A 21,164-nucleotide genomic window follows, 5' to 3' on the forward strand; every position below is an offset into this window, starting at 1 on the left:
CCATGTATATCACACCCAATATAAAGCACATTTCCATTAACCCATTAAGTTCCTTTAGGCCTCTTCTAAGTCAGTCCCTCCCACTAGGACAATCACATGTGTGATTAATACCAGCATATATTAGTTTTGTCTATTCTAGATCTTTTTCATATCCACTTTAACTCAATATGTCAAATATATTTTTTTGCATACACAAGTAGTTTATTTTAATTACAGAATAGCATTGGTTGTATGAATATGCCAGATTGTTTATACATCTCCAGTTCACAGACATTTGAAATATTCTAATTTGGGGCCATTATGAATAAACCTATTGTGAACATTCCTGTAAACATCTTTTTGTGGACGTATGTTTTTTTTTTAAGATTTTATTTATTTACTCATGAGAGACAGAGAGAGAGAGAGAGAGAGAGAGAGAGGCAGAGACACAGGCAGAGGGAGAAGCAGGCTCCATGTAGGGAGCCCAACATGGGACTCAATCCGGGTCTCCAGGATCAGGCCCTGGGCTGAAGGCGGCGCTAAACCGCTGAGCCACCTGGGCTGCACTGGACATATGTTTTTATTTCTCCTCAGTAAACACGTAGCAGGTGGTATTAGGCAGGTGTATATTTCCTTTTAGAGATATTGTCAGTTTTTAAAAGTTACTGTACCATTTTAAACTTTTACCAGAGTTTTGATTGTCCCACATTCTCTTCTAAATTTGATGTTATCAGTATTTTCATTTTGGTCATACCGAAGGGCATGGTAGTATATCTTTGCAGCTTTAATTTAGATATCTCTTATGATTGATGATGTTGAGAACTTTTTCAAGTGCTTCTTCAAGGTGCCTATTCAAATGTTCTGCCCATTTTTATTGGGTACTATATTTTTTCCTCAAGTAGTAGGAATTCTTTACATATTCTGGATAGAAGTCTTTTGTTTGATAAAGGTATTCTGAATATTTCCTCAGGTCTGTCTATTCCTCAGCTTGCCTATTTATTTTAGTAGTGTCTTTCAATAAGCACAAATTTTTAACTCTGACGAAATCCAGTTTATCATTATTTTTCTTTATTATTACTTCTTTGACCTCTCAAATATTTGCCTTATACTAGGTTGTGATGATAGTTTTCTATATTTTCTTCTAAAAATGTCATGAGTATTTTGCTATTTTTATTAATTCTGCAGACCATCTCACATTAAGTTTGCCTTATGATGTGAGTTAAGGGCTGAAGGTCTTTCTTCCTTATGGATGTCAATTCCTCCCACCACTTGTTACATTGAATTGCTTGGTGATCTTATAAAAATTTTTAGACTATTCTTTCCTTTGCTATGTTTTAAGTCCCATTGCCATTCTAGTCTTTGATTATTGGAATTTTCTAATAAGTCTTAAAAGTCACAGTAAGTCTTCTAACTTTCTTCTTTTAAAAATTGTTTTAGCTATTCTGGGTCGTTTTCTTTTTCAGATACATTTTAGAATCAACTTCTTCATTTCCTTAAACAAATGAGCTGGGATTTTTATTGGTGAGAAATAACATCTTAGCAATATTGAGTCTTCCAGGTCATCACTATATCTATTTTAGTTAGCTTCTCTACTTCCTGTCAGTAATGTTTTATTATTTTTAGTATAGAGGTTTTATACATATTTTATTATGCCTAATCTTTTAACATTTTAATAGGATATTTAAAATTTTTTTCCAGTTTGTTGTTAATGTATGTACCCACAATTGATTCTTATACATTGATTTTGCATAACTTATTGTATTGTTTTCTACTATTAAGTTTTATTGTTGTTGCTGTTGTCTCTTGTTTGTATTGGTATATTCCTTTAGTTTTTTGTATACAAAACATGCCTTCTAGAAAAAAGATATCTCACTTCTACATTTGTATATGTTATTGCTTTCATTTCTTTTTCCTACCCTGTTCTTACTCTGTTGTACTGACTAGGATCTACAGTACAATGTTGAATAGAAGTGGATAGAGTGAACGTTCTTATCAGTTCACTAAATTTAGAAGGAAGATATTTAATATTTCATTATTGAGCCTAATATTAACATAGGCTTTTCTTAAGTGCTCTTTATTAAATTCTAAAAATTTTTCCTAGTTTTCTGATGTTTTAATTATGAATGTTGATTTTAACATGCTTTTTCTGCATTGAGATGATCATATGATGTTTCTTCTTTAATCTATTACTATATGTATGACATAAATTTATTTGAATTTTAAACCAAATTTGGACTCCTGGGATGAACCCCAGTTGGACAAGATGTATTATCCTTCTTCTAGATTACTAAAATTGGTTTGCTAACTTTTTAGTTTTAAGTTTTTATGCATGATTTTACCAAGGATAGTGGCCTGTAGTTTTCTTGTAATGTCCTTGAAAAGTTTTTGTATCAGAATTGTGTCAGCGGTATCAAGCGGGGTGTTTCCTCTTCATCTATTTTCTTATAGGATTTGTGTAATATTGGCATTACCACTTCTTTAAATGTTTGATGAACATTTAAGGCTATCTGGGCCTGCATTTTTATAAATCAAGACCACTACTTCCAGCCCTGAGAAAGTAACAGAGTCTGGAATTACACTCCTACAGGAAACGAGAAAACTGGACAAAACTATTTTCAGATGTTGAACAACAGGGAGCACAGGCCTGGATTCCTGAGAAAAGATAAAGAAATAAGATGAGCCCTACCTCATTCCAGGCTTTCATCTGAAGGCAACTTCCAGACTACAGTACAGAGAAAGGAATCCAAAAAGAACCTGGCAATTTTACTGACTTGAGGGGACTGATGTTGGCATGCAAGGAGATTGAGGTTGCTAAAATTTCGAGGACATACTTCCCAAAAGAAGTGAGCTGTGGAGAAAGAGTTCCCCAAATCTGGAAGAGGTTATCCTTGAGTCTTTGGCTAAATATAAGCCTGCACTTATATAGGTGAAACCCTGTGAGACTAGACAAAGACATGTTCTGAGGAAAATACAACTACCATGGTATTGTAAGATGAACAATTTCCATAGCCTGTTTTTTTTTTTAATTTTTTATTTATTTATGATAGTCACAGAGAGAGAGAGAGAGAGAGAGGCAGAGACACAGGCAGAGGGAGAAGCAGGCTCCATGCACCAGGAGCCAGACGTGGGATTCGATCCTGAGTCTCCAGGATCGCGCCCTGGGCCAAAGGCAGGCGCTAAACCGCTGCGCCACCCAGGGATCCCAATTTCCATAGCCTGTTGCACAAAGAATCATTTTATTTCTCTCTAGCCAGAATGGGGAGAACTTGTTGATAAACAGGATGGTAGATAGACATCCTAGAAGGGCTACACCTAATAAATAGGACTGGATTAGCCATAGGTTAAAGACTTTGCAAGATTTGCCATAAAATAACTTAAACAAAAGCATCAAAAGGATTAAACCAACCCAAATATAATTTCTTTGTGTCTGTTGGGTCCTGTAGGATGGAGATGCTGAGATAGTTAGGAGTGTAATAGATTTCTTAGAGGTACATCTGAGAGCTAAAGGAGAAGAAAGTAAGATTAAACATAGAAAGCCATTATCATGACACAGATCTGGTACCTGTGGATGGAAAAAGGGAGAGGCTAGCACTTTTGGGCAGGGAGAGTCTCAGACCATTGGGCAAACCTGGCAAAGTCTCAACCAACCTAGCTACTCTGAAGCAAAGACTGTTGAAGAATCCTCCATGGAGAGAAATAGCCAGCCTCTAGTACCCCCTTAGTGTCCAGTCTTTGGATGGGAACTTCCTGGGGGAAATTCTAGTTTGATTCATCATCTGAAGAGTATCCTGAAGATGCAAACAATTGCAGGCTGTCAGGTAACTACACTTCTTGCACATGAATGGCAAGTTCTTTCCTTAGGTAAGGTCCTGTGGGCAACTCTTCTGGCTGCCACAGAAAGCCAGGAAAAAGGTCAATACTGTTTGTGAAAATACAGCCATGTCTTAAACTCAACAACATTAAACTGATAATGTCTGATATCCAACCAAAAGCTATTAAACATCTGAAGACAAAGGAAAATATGACCCATAAATAGGGAGAAATCAGTCAATTAAAACAAAACAAAACAAAACAAAAAAACTAAGTCAATAAAATCAGCCCTAAAAAAGTAGAGGTGATAGAATTTGAAGACAATGATTCTAAGAGTCATTATAAATTATCTCAATATCATAAAGGATGTAAAGCAAAAATGAACATAATGAGGCAAGATAGCAAAGATAGAAATAACCAAATGAAACCTCTAAAGACAATTATTTAATATCTGAAATGAAAAAGAAGCCCTAACTATGTGATGTGTATAAAAACTATTAAATATAAAGACACAGGAGAGTGAAACATAAAAAGATGAAAAAAATATTTTATACTGTCTGGTAGTTGCCCAATGGAAGGATGAGATTAACACCCTACCCTACTTATCCAAAATTTGATTTCAGATGTCAAGACTAAAATTTGATATAATGAGGCTTTCTGGGAGAGCAAGGAAGTTTCCCAGGCTGGTCCTAAAATGGCTTGTGAGCGCAAGGGGGAGTGTCTGGAGTTCTTGTTTATTGTGGTTGGGAGGTAGGTCAGGTGAGGGTTCTACATGTGGGCCAGTGATTGCAGTTTAAACTTCCTGCCAGCACCAACAGAGTGAGCATACAAGCTCTCTTTTTTTTTATTTTTTAATTTATTTATGATAGTCACACAGAGAGAGAGAGAGAGAGGCAGAGACACAGGCAGAGGGAGAAGCAGGCTCCATGCACCGGGAGCCCGATGTGGGATTCAATCCCGGGTCTCCAGGATCGTGCCCTGGGCCAAAGGCAGGTGCCAAACCGCTGCGCCACCCAGGGATCCCGCATACAAGCTCTCTTATTGGCTTGCCCAGGTGGGAAAAAATAGGGGCAGGACTAGGAAGTTGTCAGCAGTAAGATCTCAAAAATGGAATCAGATTCTAGGACACATGCAAACACTAAGCATAAGAAAATGGGAGTAGCTATACACCCAAGTATATTTCAGTACAGTGGTAAAGAGAGACTCTTCATCAGAAGTCATAAAAATCCTAACAGCTTTAAAATAAATCATTATTTCTCAGCTTTTTATCATTATCACTCCCCTAAGGAGTCTTTTTAGATATTTTTTCTAATTTCCCCCCCAATGAATTTTAATACCATAATTTATATTCTTTTGCCATTTGGAGGGCCACAAACTACTGTAACATCTGAGAAACTTTTTTTCATTTCTCCAGAATAAGTTTTGCATCCTTCGGAGAAACCCCCATTGAGAATGCATGAAATACATGAAACAAAACTGATAGACCTGAAAGGAGCATTATAATTATAGCCTGAGATATAAACGCTCCTCACTCAGTAATTGAGAGAATAAAGAAAACGGTAAGGCTATGGAATGTTTGTCAACACTATCAATCATTTGTATCTAGTTCATCATTATAGAGTATTTTACATGGAATATTCACCAAGATACACCTTATATGCTAGGTCATAAAACAAGTATCAACAAATTGAAAAAAACTAGAATCATAGTGGACTCTGACAACAACAGAATTATATTTGAGCCTTGAACAATATAAGTTTGAATAGTGCAGGTCCACTTATACATGGATTTATATATATAAATACAGTACAGTACTGTAAACATATTTTATTATTTTTTTAAAGATTTTATTTATTCATGAGAGACACAGAGAGAGAGAGGGGCAAAGACACAGGCAGAGGGAGAAGCAGGCTCCATGCAGGGAGCCTGATGTGGGACTTGATCCCGGCCCTGGGCCGAACGCAGGCGCTAAACCACTGAGCCACCCGGGGATCCCCTCCTTAAGATTTTTTAAATAAGATTTTCTTTAGCTAACTTTATTCTAAGAATACAGTACGTAATACATTTAACATACAAAATATGTGCTATGTTATTGGTAAGTCTTCTGGTCGACAGTAGGCTATTGGCAGTTAAGTTTTGGGGGGAGTCAAATGTAATTTATGGATTTTCAACTGTGTGGGGGGTTAGTGCCCCAAATCCACATTGTTCAAGGGTCAACCATAATTCAATAAAAAATATCTCTATGTAAAACTAATGTAACATTGTGTGTCAACTATACTTCAATTTTTAAAAAACATATCTCAGGGGCCCCTGGGTGGGTCAGTGGTTAAGCATCTGCCTTCCATTCAAGGCATGATCCTGGAGTTCCAGGATCGAGTCCCACGTCAGGCTCCCTGCATGGAGCCTGCTTTTCCCTCTGCCTGTGTCTTTGCCTCTCTCTCTCTCTCTCTCTGTGTGCCTCTCATGAATAAATAAAATCTTTTAAAAAAAGTTAAAAACAGATCTCTAAATTTCCCAAACATTAAGAAATTAATCATCACATTTCCAAGTAACAGGAATCAGAGAAGAAATCCTAAAGTCAGTTTATAGATACTTTGAACTGCATGATAATTAAAACAATATATCAGAATGTATAGGATGCAACTAAAGCAGCATTTTTAAATTTTTATCCTATTAAATCAGGGATCTAAACTGTCACCCTAAGTAACTAGAAAAAGATAAATAAATTAAACTCAAACACTGGTAAAAGGAGGGGTACCTGGCTGGCTCAGTCAGAAGAGCATGCACCTCTTGATCTCGGGGTCATGAGTACAAACCCCATGTTGGATGGGGGACATTAAGTTAAAGAGATTAAGTTAAATTATTTACTAAATAAGTGAACTTAAAAGAAAAGCTTTTTTTAAGTTAGTAAAAGGAAAAAATAAAGACTAAAGCAGAAATTAATGAAATACATAATTGAAGAACAATAGAGAAAATGAATGAAGCCAAAAGCTGATTCATTAAAATAATTGATAAAATTAATAAACCATAGCTATATATACTAATAAAAAGTAGAAGACACCAATTACCAATATTAAAAATTAAAGAGGCTATATCACTACATGTCCTACAGACATTAGAAGGACAATTAAGGAATAAACAATTTTATGTCAACAAATAGAGTAGGAGAGAACACTTCCCAACTCATTTTATAAGGCCAGCATTATCCACAACCAAAGGCACTATAAAAATAAAAAACTACACACTAACATCCTTCATGAAGCTAGGAAAAAGAACCTATAATAAAATAATATAAAACAGAATCTAGCAATATTTTAAAAGGATAAAACCTCATGACTAAAAAGTGTTTATCCCCGGGATGCCTGGGTGGCTCAGTGGTTGGGCACCTGCCTTCAGCCCAGGTCATGATCCTGGGATCTGGGAACGAGTCCCACATCGGGCTCCCTGTGAGAAGCCTGCTTCCCGTCTGCCTATGTCTCTGCCTCTCTCTCTTTCTCTGTGTCTCTCATGAATAAATAAATAAATCTTAAAAAAAAAAAAAGAGTTTATCCCAGGAAAGCAAAGATAATTTGGTATTCCAAAATCAGGGGTGCCTGGGTGGCACAGTCATTTGTGTCCAACTCTTGTTTTTGACTCAGGTCATGATCTCAGGGTTGTGAGACTGAGCCCCCGTCAGGTTCTGTGATCAAGGTGGAGTCTGCTTGAGATTCTCTCTCTGCCCCATATACCCTCTCTCTGTCATATTCTCTCTCTCTCTCTTCCCAAAATAAATAAATAAATCCTTTAAAAAAATCCATCTATGTAATTTTCCATATAAATGTGAAAATGGGTATAAAATCAAGGATCTAAGGTGTCAAAGTAACTAGAAAAAAAAATTAAGGAGAAAAACCATAGAAGTATCTCAATAGACATGGGACAATAATTAAATTCAGTTCCTATTATAAAGCCTTAGAACAGATTAGCAATCAAAGGAAATTTCCTCAGCTTCATTAAGGATATCTTTGAAAACTTATAGCCACCATCACACTCAAGGTAGAAAGCCTGAATGCTTTTCCTCTAAGATCAAAACCAGAAAGGATGCCCACTACCACCACTTCGATTAAACATTGTACTACACACAAGTCAATACAATAAGGCAAGAAAAAGAAACTAAAAGACTACCAATTAGAAAGGGAACTATCTTTAAAAAAAAAAAAAAAGTAATCATCTTCATTTGTAGATGACATGATTGTGTACCTAATAAATCCTAAGGAATCTAAAAAGAACTGTTAGAAGTAATAAGTAAATTAGTACATTCACAGTTCTTGTTTCAGAGCAAATTTCAAAAAATGTTGGCCAGTATTTCTACAATTATTTTTCTTCGTTATTCTCAATTATATTTTAAATCATTTTAACCTATTATTCTCTGTAGAGTTTATTAAGTAGTTTAATTTCGGCGGGGGTGGTGGTGGTAATTTCTATTAACCAGACTACCAGAGTACTGATTCTTTATTTTCTTATGTTCCTATGCTGTTAAACCCATCCAGTGAGTATTGCATTTAAGATACAAAGTTTTTAAAGTTTGCATTTCCTCATCTCTCCTGATTCTCTCTCTTCACCCGTACTTCCATCTTTTCTTGTAGATTCTGTAAACATATTTATCATAATTATTTTAAATTCCTTACCTTGTAATTTCAACATAGAGGACATTTATCAGTCTGATTCTGTTTACTTTTTTTAAAATCTTCTTTATTGGTCACATTTTCCTGTTTCTTCTCAGAAAAACCTTGTAGATAATATGTTGTCAGGATGCTGGATTCTTTATCTTCCTCTGAAGATTGCTGAGTTTTTACCTAGAAGGAAATTAAGTTACTGGTGGCTCATGTTGATTCCTTTTTAATATTGGTTTTATGGTTTTTTAGGTGATTTCTATTTGTTTCAATTTTGCCTTTAGTTTTATGGTGTTTCTCTTAGTCTTGGGATATAGCCTTTTCTCCTATATTTGGTCATTCTGGGGTTTCAGTAGAAAGACTAAAGGTTCCTCTTACCAGGTTCCTCTGACATGGCACAGGACTGATACTAAGACTATTTTTCCTTGGGCAGCCCTGGTGGCTCAGCGGTTTAGCGCCACCTTTGGTCCAGGACGGGATCCTGGAGACCCGGGATGGAGTCCCATGTCGGGCTCCCATGGAGCCTGCTTCTCCCTCTGCCTGTGTCTCTGCCTCTCTCTCTCTGTATCTCTAATAAATAAATAAAATCTTAAAAAAAAACCCTATTTTTCCAGAGCTAAACAGCTCCTGAAATCTTTAATCAATTCTTTCAGTGCTCCAGCTTTTTTTTTCTCTTTTTGCCTCTTGCAGTCTTTGCCCTGCAGATGCAGTTAACCAGCCAAGGTTTTGAGGAGGGGTTTACGCTAACTCTGGGGTTTTTCTTCTATGACTTTTCCATTCTTAGACTTTTTCCTCAGTTTGCTCTAGTAGTCTTGCACTTGATCTCAGATTTTTCTGCACAGAATGGCTCCTGCTTTCTCCCAGAGATCTTTCCCCTGCATGCTGCACAAATTACTAGGGCCCACAATGGAAAACCTGGATAAATACAGATCTTATGTAGTGTGGTTTCTTTATTTTCAAATGTTATATCCACTTCAGTTTCTGCTTGCTTTTGATCACTCTTTAGTGCTTTCAAACAAGTTGGCCATAGTTTATCATTGTTATCAGCTGGAAGGTTGTTTTGATACTAATTTCTTTGCCATTATCAGAATCTGGATGTCCAGTTTTTCAAACTTTTTAATTTTGGGACTTCTTAATATTCTTAAAACTCTTAAGGAGTAAGAGAACTTTGTGCATAAGTGTATGTGTACCCTATTAGAAGTTTTAAAATGTTTACTACTCACTTATTAATTCATTTTAAAACAATATAAAAATAATAAATTTATTACATGTTGACATAAAATCATATTTTTACAAAAAATAACTATTTCCCCAAAGAAAAACAATAGTGAAAAAAAGTGGAATTGTTACGTAATTGAAATTTATTTAATGTCTTGATTAATAAATAGCTGATTTTCACATCTGATTCTGTATTCCGTTTGTTGCAAAATGTTGTTTGAATTGAAATATATAAAGAAAACCTTCCTTCATGCTTTATATGTAGTTTGAATGAGAAGTATTTTATTTTTTTAAAGATTTTATTTATTTATTCATCAGAGAGAGAGGCAGAGACACAGGCAGAGGGAGAAGCAAGCTCCATATAGGGAGCCTGACATGGGACTCGATCCCGGGTCTCCAGCATCACACCCTGGGCTGAAGGCGGCACTAAACCACTGAGCCACTCGGGCTGCCCGAATGAGAAGTATTTTTAAAATCTTTTTAGATTGTCATAGATATTCTTCATTAATACTACACCTAATATAACAATTGGTCGTTCCTGAACAGTTAGTTGCAATATAGAATCTGAAAACTATGATCTTTTATACACTGTTACATAAAATCCAGTGGTCTATTTAAATGGCTATTTTACCCATGCATGTTTTGGGTAATATTTTGTATTAATCATTTAGAAAGTAACAGTTTATTGACATCTAACATCTTCTAAATTTTGACATATTCCCATCTACAATATTAATTTTAAAAAAACCCACCAAAGCCCACATTTGTTAATATCATCCGAAATATCCTCAGGAAAGGATAAGTATTGAGGAGATAACAAGCTCACAGTACAAATACAAGCTTTCCAACGTAATGATCTTTACTCTAAAGCTTGAATTTTATCATTGGTTACAAATATTAGCAGATATTTTCCTTAAATTAACATGCTCACATTGTTCAAGAAAATGTCTACCAGATAACCCACATCTGAATAATAATCAATTATACTCTCAAGTAAAAATGCTGTTCCACAAAAAATAAATTTCCTCTGCTTTTGGAAAGTTTATGTTATGCTACTTTGTTTTTACTAAAGACTTCCATTAGTTGCTTTCACTAACCAAAAGAAATCCAAAGACGACGTTTGCTTTTACAAAACAAGGTGAAGAGCAAAAATAGCCCTTAGTGTTTGGTGCAAGCTGTAGAGGCACTGCCAAGCTCTTTCCCTGGAACTACACTAAGCATCTAAGCATCAAGCTGCCATAGCTTTGAGCATCTGTGCTTTATCTCAATTTATTTTGCACATCCCTCCGCAATATGTGTCAGAAAAGCTGAAGAGAGGTTATTTTCTGGATCTGTGAAGGCTCAAAATTTTTTCTGTATAAATTAATGGTAATTGCTTCTTTACTTTATGCCATTTCAGCTTATGAAAGGGTTCACAGAACATTCTATTTGTGGATGTAGCAGGAGGGGGTGGAGGGTCCTGTATTCAGTTCTCAACTCAAATAATTATACCAGCACTTTTTCTCACAAAAAACATTATACTCTGGTATTCAACAGAAATCCCTTATGCATGTGTCTTTAATTATCACACAGAATATTGAAAATATGGGTGAAGGGTGAAGATCTAATAAAATTAATGTTTTTTTCCTGCTCTATCAAAAACAGTCTTACATGAAACCTTTTTTCTTATGGATTAGAAATGTAGTGATTACTATTATAGATTGGTGCCCGTGCTTTCATTTATGCTGATGTGCCAGCATTTTGCTCACTGTATTAATCATATTTTTTATATTCTATATTTTATGATGTTTTGAAAACTTTGGAGGGCCTTGCTAGCTGGAGAGAGATTGCTCTTCCCAGAGCTAGCTAATTTGTAGAGACAGTAAACAACTTATTGGTAAGCCCACATTTCATATAAAAACCAACCAATCCCAAGTCCACCTTCAACTACCTCCTTTACTTAGGTCTCACACACCAAACCAACACTTCCCGTGCCCTCAATCACCTAAGGCCAGGTACCATAAAACTAAAGACCACCCTAAAACCCATAGCCTCCAACACTGTTCAAAAAAGCCAATACTAAACTGTTTCCCCTTCCATGCCTTGCCTTTCACATGCAAGCAAGTCCCAAAAAAGGCTCTGGCCTATGCCTTCCCCTCTTTTCTTTCTGCCTCCTGACCGAGCCTGCTGCTCCTACATGTGGCCTAAAAAGGAAATGAAAACCTTTTTTTAAAGATTTTATTTGTTTATTCATGAGAGACACAGAAAGGCAGAGACATAAGCAGAGGGAGAGGCAAGCTTCCCACGGGGAGCCTGATGTGGGACTCGATCCCAGGATCCTGGGATCACAATGTGAGCCAAAGACAGATGCTCCACCACTGAGCCACCCAGGTGCCCCAATGAAAATCTTCTTTTAATGGCATTAGCCTACATCATCAGTTAGTCACCTTCATAAATTAAAATTCCATAAGTAGAAATGAAATACCTTAAAAAGACAAATTGAGTGTTGTTATTAACAAAAATAGCTTTGATTTTGTGAACTACCTCTCCCCCTCCCTGACCCCACATAAGGATTTCATTTACTAAGGTCCATGAATCACACTTTGCTGGTTTAGGCCTTTCTTCTTGTTTTTTGTGTCTTTAACATTTTAGTCATCTACTTTTCTTCTTTTTTTAGTCTATTTATAGGCGACTAAATCTATTCTAAATAGATTCTTAAATCTATCCAAAAAATAGAGAAATCATTGTCTAGTATTTACCTTCATCTTAGTTTTCATTTTCTTTCCTTTCTTTCCATGCGCAAGTCTTACTGTTTCTTTCAGTTAGACTCACATCCTCTTCTCACCATGACACCTGCCATCAGGTTTCATCAAAATCCATATGCCTTGGACCCAAGTGATAATTTTAGTATCATTTTTCAATAAATTTCTTTCCAATAAGTCTCTGTGTTCCATATCATAGTGTTCAGATTCCTGATACCTACCCACCTTGATTTGGGTAAAAAACACTAACTCATTTTAATCCTATTTCCCTGAGTGCCTTTTCATATCTTCATTGTTTTTTCTCCCTCCTTCTTTATTGCTTAGGAAAATAAATATTGGATAAATGGATTTTATTTCAGTGGTCTCTTGTTGGTATCCTTCAAGGCTCTTTCTTCAACCTCAGATCTTGTCTTTATAAAAGTCCTATAAGTTGGGGCACCTGGGTGATGCAGTTGGTTAAGCATCTGACTCTTGTTTTCAACTCAGGTCACTCAGGTTTTGGTCTCCGGTCATGGAGTCAAGCCTTGTGTCAGGCTCTGCACTCAGTGCAAAGTCTGGTTGAGATTCTCTCGCCTTCTCCTCTGGACCACCCCCATCACCACTGCTTGCATATCTGTGTGCTCTCTCTCTCTCACACAAGAAAAAAAAAAGTCCTATAAGCTGTTATAATTTGATCCATTCTCAAGTTGTGATTTTTTTGTTTTATGTGAATGGCTTTCAAATAGACATTTTCAGCCCACTTCTCCCAATTGTGTATATTTTGATCTGCCTATAGCAATACAACAACCAGTTGTCTCATTGTCTCATCCTTTTGATATATTGATTTGTCAGAAATAATAGTCATTGTCTTTACCTCATCCTTACTTATTTTTATTTCCATTTTTCCCCATAGTCAGCCCCTTTTAGTATCAGGTTGATTCCATCATCTCTACTATACTTAATAATATCTCCACAATTTGTGTTATTTCACTTTGTGAAATATCTTTACATCCTCTCATATCCCCATTTGCTACTGACCTCTTCCAAAATAAGAGCATATTATTGCAGTAACTGCTCTAATTACAATTTGAATTTGCCATGATTTTACTCAGTTATTTCAGCTTATATTGTCAATATACCAAAAAGATACCACTTTATTATATGAAATTTAAATCCCTTTAAGGGCTGACAGAAAAGTATCCCATCTGATCATTCCAAATTTATTTCTCTCTGTGACTGAGAATTCTTACTCATCTCTCTTTGTTGTGATCTCCCAGATGTACTCCATACAATTGATTTTATTCCTCACAACTGGACCTTTTATTATATAATTGCTAATACATTCCCATATAGATACTTGCAAAGTTAGCCAAATACAGGTTGGCTTGTGTACAGTACTATACACAAGACCTCCCTCACTTCTGACACCAATTGTAAGTTCAAGGGTCCCCACGACTACTGCTAGTATCAATAATATGCAATAAGAACTCATGGAAATTACTAAAAACTATAATACTCAGTTATGGTTTATTATAGAAGAAAAATACAGATTAGAATCAGCCAAGCACAAAGGGCAGAGTCTAGAAAAGTACCAAACATGAAGCTTCTAGTAGACTTCTCTCTGTAAAATCATGGACAGCATTACCTTGCTGGTATGACAATACATACAGAATACTGCCAATCAGGGAAGCATCACGTGAGCCCACTGTCTAGAGTTTATATTGGGGCTCTATGACATAGGCATGATAAATCAACCATACATGTAGCCAATTTTAGTTTTCAGCCCCTCGAGAGGTAAAGCTGGTACTGTATAACCCAAAGCCCCCACCCTAAATTGCACTGTTGCTGTGGCCCAAAGACCTCACCCTAAATTAATTATATTGTGACTTTCTGGCTGGCCAAATCCTCCCAGGCAAACAAATACATATTCCAAGGGCTTAGAGATTACCTCACAGAAGCCAAAGGCAAATGTAGATGCCTATTTGGGCAAGGTTATATTCTCTGCTATACAATACCTACATATTATTTAGTTAAAAGATCCAAGTTTTACTTTCTCTGTGAAATGTTTCTTGACTACTCCAGATCATGTCAGTTCCTTTTTTGCTGCATTCATACTCTACTTATGTCTGTAAATTGTAAGCAGACACATCCTCTGGTATTTTTTTAAGATTTTATTTATTCATGAGAGACAGAGAGGCAGAGACACAGGCAGAGAGAGAAGCAGGCTCCACGCAGGGAGCCTGACGTGGGACTCGATCCCGGGTCTCTAGGATCATGCCCTGGGCTGAAGGCGGCGCTAAACTGCTGAGCCACCTGGGCTGCACCACGTCCTCTGGTATCATCAAACATTTTTCCCCATCTTTTTTTTTTTTTAAACTTTTTTTTTTAAGTTTTATTTATTTATGATAGTCACACAGAGAGAGAGAGAGAGAGGCAGAGACATAGGCAGAGGGAGAAGCAGGCTCCATGCACCGGGAGCCCGATGTGGGATTCGATCCCGGGTCTCCAGGATCGCGCCCCGGGCCAAAGGCAGGCGCTAAACCACTGCACCACCCAGGGATCCCCATTTTTCCCCATCTTATTAACAGTGCCCCCAAATAAGTTTCTCTCTTTTACTTTTCCTTATTGTAGCTTGCAACAGAAGCTACACATTCAATAGTTACCTATCTTTGATATCCTGCAAGGAAGACATCTTTCTCATCCATTGAGAAATAATTTAATGATAAGTTATTTTAAATATAGGACACCTGGGTGGCTCAGTGGCTAAGCATCTGCCTGTGGCTGAGGTTGTGATCCCAGGGTCCTGGGATCAAGTTCCATAGAAGGCTCCCCACAGGGACTCCCTCTGCCTATGTCTCTACCTCTCTCTGTGTGTCTCTCATGAATAAATAAATAAAATATTTTTTAAAAAAGTTATTTTAAATATAAATTCCAAGATCACATCCCTTTATCTCAAATAACCACATGTTAACATATATTCAGAAGATAGTCTATAAAATGTTGACATCCAAGAGCATAAGTTTTATTTGGGAAGGCAATATTATCAAATTGAGAATTTTACATATAATATTCATGTTAAAATAGGAGGTGGTTGAAAGAGTTTTTGAAATGAATGGTCCAGACTATCATTATAATCTAATTTCAGACAAAATAGGCATTAAAGGATAGAAATAATGTATGAAGGCTTTTGGATATGTCCTTAAAAGTGGTTGAGGTTCTTAGGAAGATGATGTAACTCTAGTTACTGATACAGATTGATTTTATTGTGTTCTAGAACTGAACATACATGGAATTGTATAATATATATTCTTTTGCATAAAGCTTTCACTCTGAAAAAGGAGATTCATCTCTTTTCATTGTGTATCAGATTTTTTTCTTTATAATTGATGACTGGTATTACATTGTATACACATATGACACAATATTACCATTTAACTTTTGATGGATACTTGGGCAGTTACCAGTTAAGGGCTATTGTAAATAAGACACACGTCAAGGGTAAGATGAATCCATATTTAAAATTGTCCTACTAGACATGGGTGGTAGTAAGGTAGCCATAATCGGACATAGCCAAGAATTTATTTTAAAAAATAATAATTAGGGTCAATCAGTGCTGTAAGCATACAGCTGAAGAATCTACTCCTTCACATCCACCATAGGGAATAGCAGAGTTAAGGTATGTTACTGCATTTGGAAGAAAACTTAAATCCATCCTTTCTGAAAACTGAAAAATTAATTCAGCAAATGAAAGGAGGAAAAGTAGGGTGCCATTGTGGCTTAGTTGGTTAGGTGGCTGCCTTTGGCTTAGGTCATGATCTCAGGTCCTGGGATCAAGCCCCGTGTTAGGCTCCCTGCTCAGTGGGAAGTCAGCTTCTCCCTCTCCCTCTGCCTCTCCCCCTGCTTGTGTTTACATTTTTTTTCTCTCTCAAATAAATAAAATCTTTTTTAAAAAAAAGGAGGAAAAGTTAGAATTGAGGGTCAGGAGAATTTAGTTATTGACCATCTCTGGAAGAATAAATTGATGGTAGCAGTCAGAATACAACAATGATTATATTCATGTTTCATGTATGCTTTGTTCTCTGGTTTATTTTACCATTCCTAATGGAAATAGGTTTCCCAAAGTCTTCCCTTTCCAGAGAAAATAAGTTGTGTGTTAGGGCCTAGGCTATAAACAGTGTTTCTCTCAACACTAGGAAATGAGTGCTTGAGAAGGTTCATTTGCCATGGATGGGTTACAACCAAGTGAGGAAGAAACAAATAGAAATATTTTATAACACATATTTAGTCATGAGAGAATAATACTTAGGCTTTCATTTCTACTTGAACATTTTCCTTGCTTACTGGTTAGTACCCTTAATAGGCTCACTCACTCCATTATTTCTGAATCTGCCCATTCCCAGAACAATCCCACTCTCATCATCCTTTGGCTTCTGTTTACTTGTCCTTGTGTTTTATATTTGCTCAATGTAGCTCATATTTACAATATGCCAAAGATATGAGTGTTGTTTTCTTATTCCAATTTTTCCTCATTTTAACTATGTAGCAGGATTTGTGTTTATGTCATATGAATTTTCCCTACCCAGAGGTAGTTTATTTGGCCTTTGTGTAGACCATAATAGTAGGCAGACAGTTGCACAATGGGTTGTTTGTTGTTTGTATATACACCCAATTCATAACATTTATGTGAAAACTTACAGTGTTGTTATTCTTTTCTAGAAGAAGATGGGAAAACTGAAGATGTTTTAGTGAAGTTCAAAGAATATCAAGACAGGCACTCTAGATCAGTCATATTCATCAACCACAAAAGACTAATTAAGGAAAGAAGTAATATTTTTGGAAAAACATTTACTGTAGGCAAGAACCGTATTATTTCAAAAACAACACTACGAGAATATAAGTCTGATGGAAAGGTTTTAAAAAATATTTCAGAATTAGTCAGTAGAAATATAAGCCCTGTAAGAGACAAATTTGCTGGTGAAAGTAATGGATGGGAGAAATCATTCATCAATACTAAGAATGAGAAAATTCATTCTACAGTGAACCTCTATAAACAAACAGAAAGGAGTCTGAGTAGTAAACAAGAGCTTATTCAGCATCAGAAGGTTCCAACTTCTGAGCAATCGTTAGATGATAATGAATGTGAAAAATCCTTCCTTATGAAAGGAATGTTATTTACACATACTAGAGCTCACAGAGGAGAAAAACCCTTTGAATACAATAAAGATGGAATAGCCTTAATTGAAAAGTCAAATCTCAATGCCCACTCACAAACTCTTATTGAGAAGAAACCCCATGCATACAGCAAATATGGAAAGTTCCTCTGCAGGAAGTCTATTTTTATCATGCATCAAAGATCTCAAACAGAAGAAAAACCCTTTCAGTGTCCTTACTGTGGGAATAGCTTTAGACGGAAGTCATATCTCATTGAACATCAACGAATTCACACAGGTGAGAAACCTTATGTTTGTAATCAATGTGGGAAAGCTTTCCGTCAAAAGACAGCCCTCACTCTTCATGAGAAAACACATATAGAAGGGAAGCCCTACATCTGTATAGATTGTGGGAAATCCTTCCGGCAGAAGGCAACTCTCACTAGACATCACAAAACACATACAGGGGAGAAAGCCTATGAATGTACTCAATGTGGAAGTGCTTTTAGAAAGAAGTCATACCTCATTGATCATCAGAGAACTCACACAGGAGAGAAACCATATCAGTGTAATGAATGTGGGAAGGCATTTATCCAGAAGACAACCCTCACTGTACATCAGAGAACTCATACAGGAGAGAAACCCTATATTTGCAGTGAATGTGGGAAGTCCTTCTGCCAAAAGACAACCCTCACTCTCCATCAAAGAATTCATACAGGGGAAAAACCCTATATTTGTAATGAATGTGGGAAGTCCTTCCGCCAGAAGGCAATCCTCACTGTTCATCAGAGAATACATACAGGAGAGAAATCCAATGGATGTCCTCAGTGTGGGAAAGCCTTTAGTAGGAAATCAAATCTCATTCGCCACCAGAAAACTCACACAGGAGAGAAACCGTATGAATGTAAAGAATGTGGAAAGTTCTTCAGTTGTAAATCAAACCTCATTGTACATCAAAAAACTCACAAGGTAGAAACTATGGGAATTCAATAAAGGATATGACTTTTTTGGTAAAAACTTTTAAAGTCATAAGCCTTGTACATGATGTAATTTGCAAGTGTAATAATATTCAACCATTTACGGTTTTATTCCACAAGTTTACCTACTATTTGTGACCCAGTAATAAACAGTTGACCAACAGGCAGTGGTCTGTGGACCACACTGAGCAGAAGTGTTTTAAAAGAAGTGTGAACTGTATTTCTCATTGCAAATATGAAAGAAAAATTAATTGTTACCTCCTTAAAATTTTCCACAGTTCTGATGTCTAACATTATAAATTAGGTTTTGCATATTATGAACCTTTATATAAATTGGATTATACATCATGTATTCTTTTATATATGGCTTGTTCATTCATCATTATGTCTGTAAAACTCATCATTAGTGCATGCAGCAGAAGTTCATTTATTTCTATTCTATATAGAATTCCATCATATGATTAAATTACAATTTATCCAATCTACTCTTGATGGACTTTTTAATTGTTTACAGCTTAGGGTCATAATAAATAATGCTTCTGTTAACATTTGTCTTTTGGTGTACATACATTCATTTCTCTTGTGTATATATTAGGAGTGGAATTGCTGGGTTCTAGAGCATATGTGTTTGGTCAGTTTTGGTAGATACTACCAAATAACTCAGAACTTTCATAGCATGAGATAATTTACTCTGAAGGAAAACAATTATGAATATTAGTGATATGGTGATGGTTCCAACCAGAGCATTCATGCAAGAGAGAAACTCTGCAAATATGAAAACTAAAAATCCAATTATAATGCATGTACAAAGGCTTTTAGCCCCAGCCCATACTGTAATGTAATACCAAACAAATGTAATAAATATGTGATTGCATCTAGCCACAATAATGTCATATTTGAAATCCAAAAGTCATACTAAGGAAAGGAAGGCTCCTAGTATGCTTCCTTGCATTAGAGAGTTCTAACTGCAGAAAAACTCTATGAGTATAGTAAAGGGAACAGGGAATAATAGCTTTGACCTATGGCCTATATCTTGCTGGATGTATAAAAATCATGAATATGGAAAAGCTTGTAGTCATAATTCAAATGGTACACACCACCATGATATTTACATTGGATGGGAACTCTTTAAATGAAATGATTAGGGGCACCTGGGTGGCTCAGTGGTTGAGCATCTGCCTTCAGTTCAGGGCATGATCCCGGGTCTTAGGATCAAGTCCCGCATCAGCTTCTCTCTCTGCCTATGTCTCTGCCTCTCTCTCTGTGTCTCTCATGAATAAATAATAAAATCTTGAAAAAAATTAATTGGGAGTGAGCTAAGGTGGCTTGTCTCCATAACATTTAGAAGTGATCATAGGAGTGCCTGGGTGGCTCAGTTAGTTGAGTGTCTTACTCTTGATTTTGGCTCAGGTCATGATCTCAGGGTCATGAGATCAAGCCCTGTGTCCGGGTCCTTGCTGAGGGTGAAGACTGCTTTGGATTTCTCTCTCCCTTTCTCTCTATCCCTCCCTCCACACCCCAACACACATGCTCTCTCTCTTAAAAAAAAAAAAAATAAGAATGACTTTAGCCATAACTCACTCATTATACAATACCAAAATAATTATTTTTTAATGTTTTTAAAGATTTCATTTATTCGTGAGAGAGAGAGAGGCAGAGACACAGGCAGAGGGAGAAGCAGGCTCCATGCAGGGAGCCTGATGTGGGACTTGATCCCGGGCTCCAGGATCACATCCTGGGCTGAAGGTGGGCGCTAAACCGAGCCACCCAGAGATCCCCAGCACCAAAAAATTTATACTAAAGAAAGGGAAATTAAAAAGGGAAAAAAAAATAAAAAAAAATAAAAAGGGAACAGCTGGGGCAGCCCGAGTGGCTCAGCAGTTTGGCACCACCTTCAGTCCAGGGCCTGATCCTGGAGACCCGGGATAGGGTCCCACAGTGGGCTCCCTGCGTGGAGCCTGCTTCTCCCTCTCTGCCTGTGTCTCTGCCTGTGTGTGTGTGTGTGTGTGTGTGTGTGTGTGTGTGTTGTGAATAAATAAATCCTTAAAAGGGGGGAGGTGGACAGCTGAGGCTTGGAACTTCTAACTCTGGGGAAAGCTGCTTGGGTGAAAGAAGTCTAGCCATACTGAGATTGTAATGCTAGAGAGTCTATGTGTAGGCACCTGGGTAATAGCCTCAGCTAAGCTCTAAGCCATTATTCAGTACCATCTGTCAACTATATAAGTGAGCCTTCTGGGACACCCAATCAAGTCTTCCAGTGACCATAGCCCCTGCTAACACCCACTTGGAACCACCTGAAAGACCCCAAGCAAGAACTGCTCAGCTAAAGCCTTCTCAAATTCCTGACAAACAGAATGATTACATTTTATCTTTTAAAAGATTTAATGAGCGGGAGGGGGGGAGGGCAAAGGGAGAAGCAGACTCCCCATTGAACAGGGACCCTATGTAGAGTTTGATCCTAGGACCCTGGGATCATGACCTAAGTTAAAGGCAGATGCTTAACTGACTGAGGCACCGAGGTTCCCAAAGGTTACATCTTAAAAATTAAATTGGATTGATTAAAAGAAAGGAAAAATAATCTGAGTGATATGAACATTTAAAAAATAATGATATAGGGGATCCTTGGGTGGCTCAGCGGTTTGGCACCTGCCTTTGGCCTTT

The 21,164-nt window shown here is 36.9% G+C and overlaps 2 protein-coding genes across 21 annotated transcripts in view; one reads left to right on the forward strand and one right to left on the reverse strand.

The window, feature by feature from the left end:
• The window catches only part of ZNF529 (zinc finger protein 529), a 78,137-nt gene extending 69,564 nt beyond the window's left edge, over positions 1-8,573 (reverse strand). The window contains exon 1 of the mRNA XM_077902631.1: positions 8,454-8,573. The gene's annotated coding sequence lies outside the window, so the exon portion shown is untranslated. The remainder of the gene's footprint in view (positions 1-8,453) is intronic.
• The window catches only part of ZNF382 (zinc finger protein 382), a 121,461-nt gene extending 102,412 nt beyond the window's left edge, over positions 1-19,049 (forward strand). For all 20 annotated transcript variants that reach the window (XM_077901297.1, XM_077900263.1, XM_077900706.1 and 17 more), the window contains one exon: positions 17,093-19,049. In XM_077901297.1, the coding sequence (XP_077757423.1) occupies positions 17,093-18,519 (1,427 nt within the window). In that variant the 3' untranslated portion in view covers positions 18,520-19,049. The remainder of the gene's footprint in view (positions 1-17,092) is intronic.
• The last annotated feature ends 2,115 nt before the right edge of the window (positions 19,050-21,164 follow it).

Source organism: Canis aureus, chromosome 1 (assembly GCF_053574225.1).
Source record: "Canis aureus isolate CA01 chromosome 1, VMU_Caureus_v.1.0, whole genome shotgun sequence".
Lineage (NCBI taxonomy): Eukaryota > Metazoa > Chordata > Mammalia > Carnivora > Canidae > Canis > Canis aureus.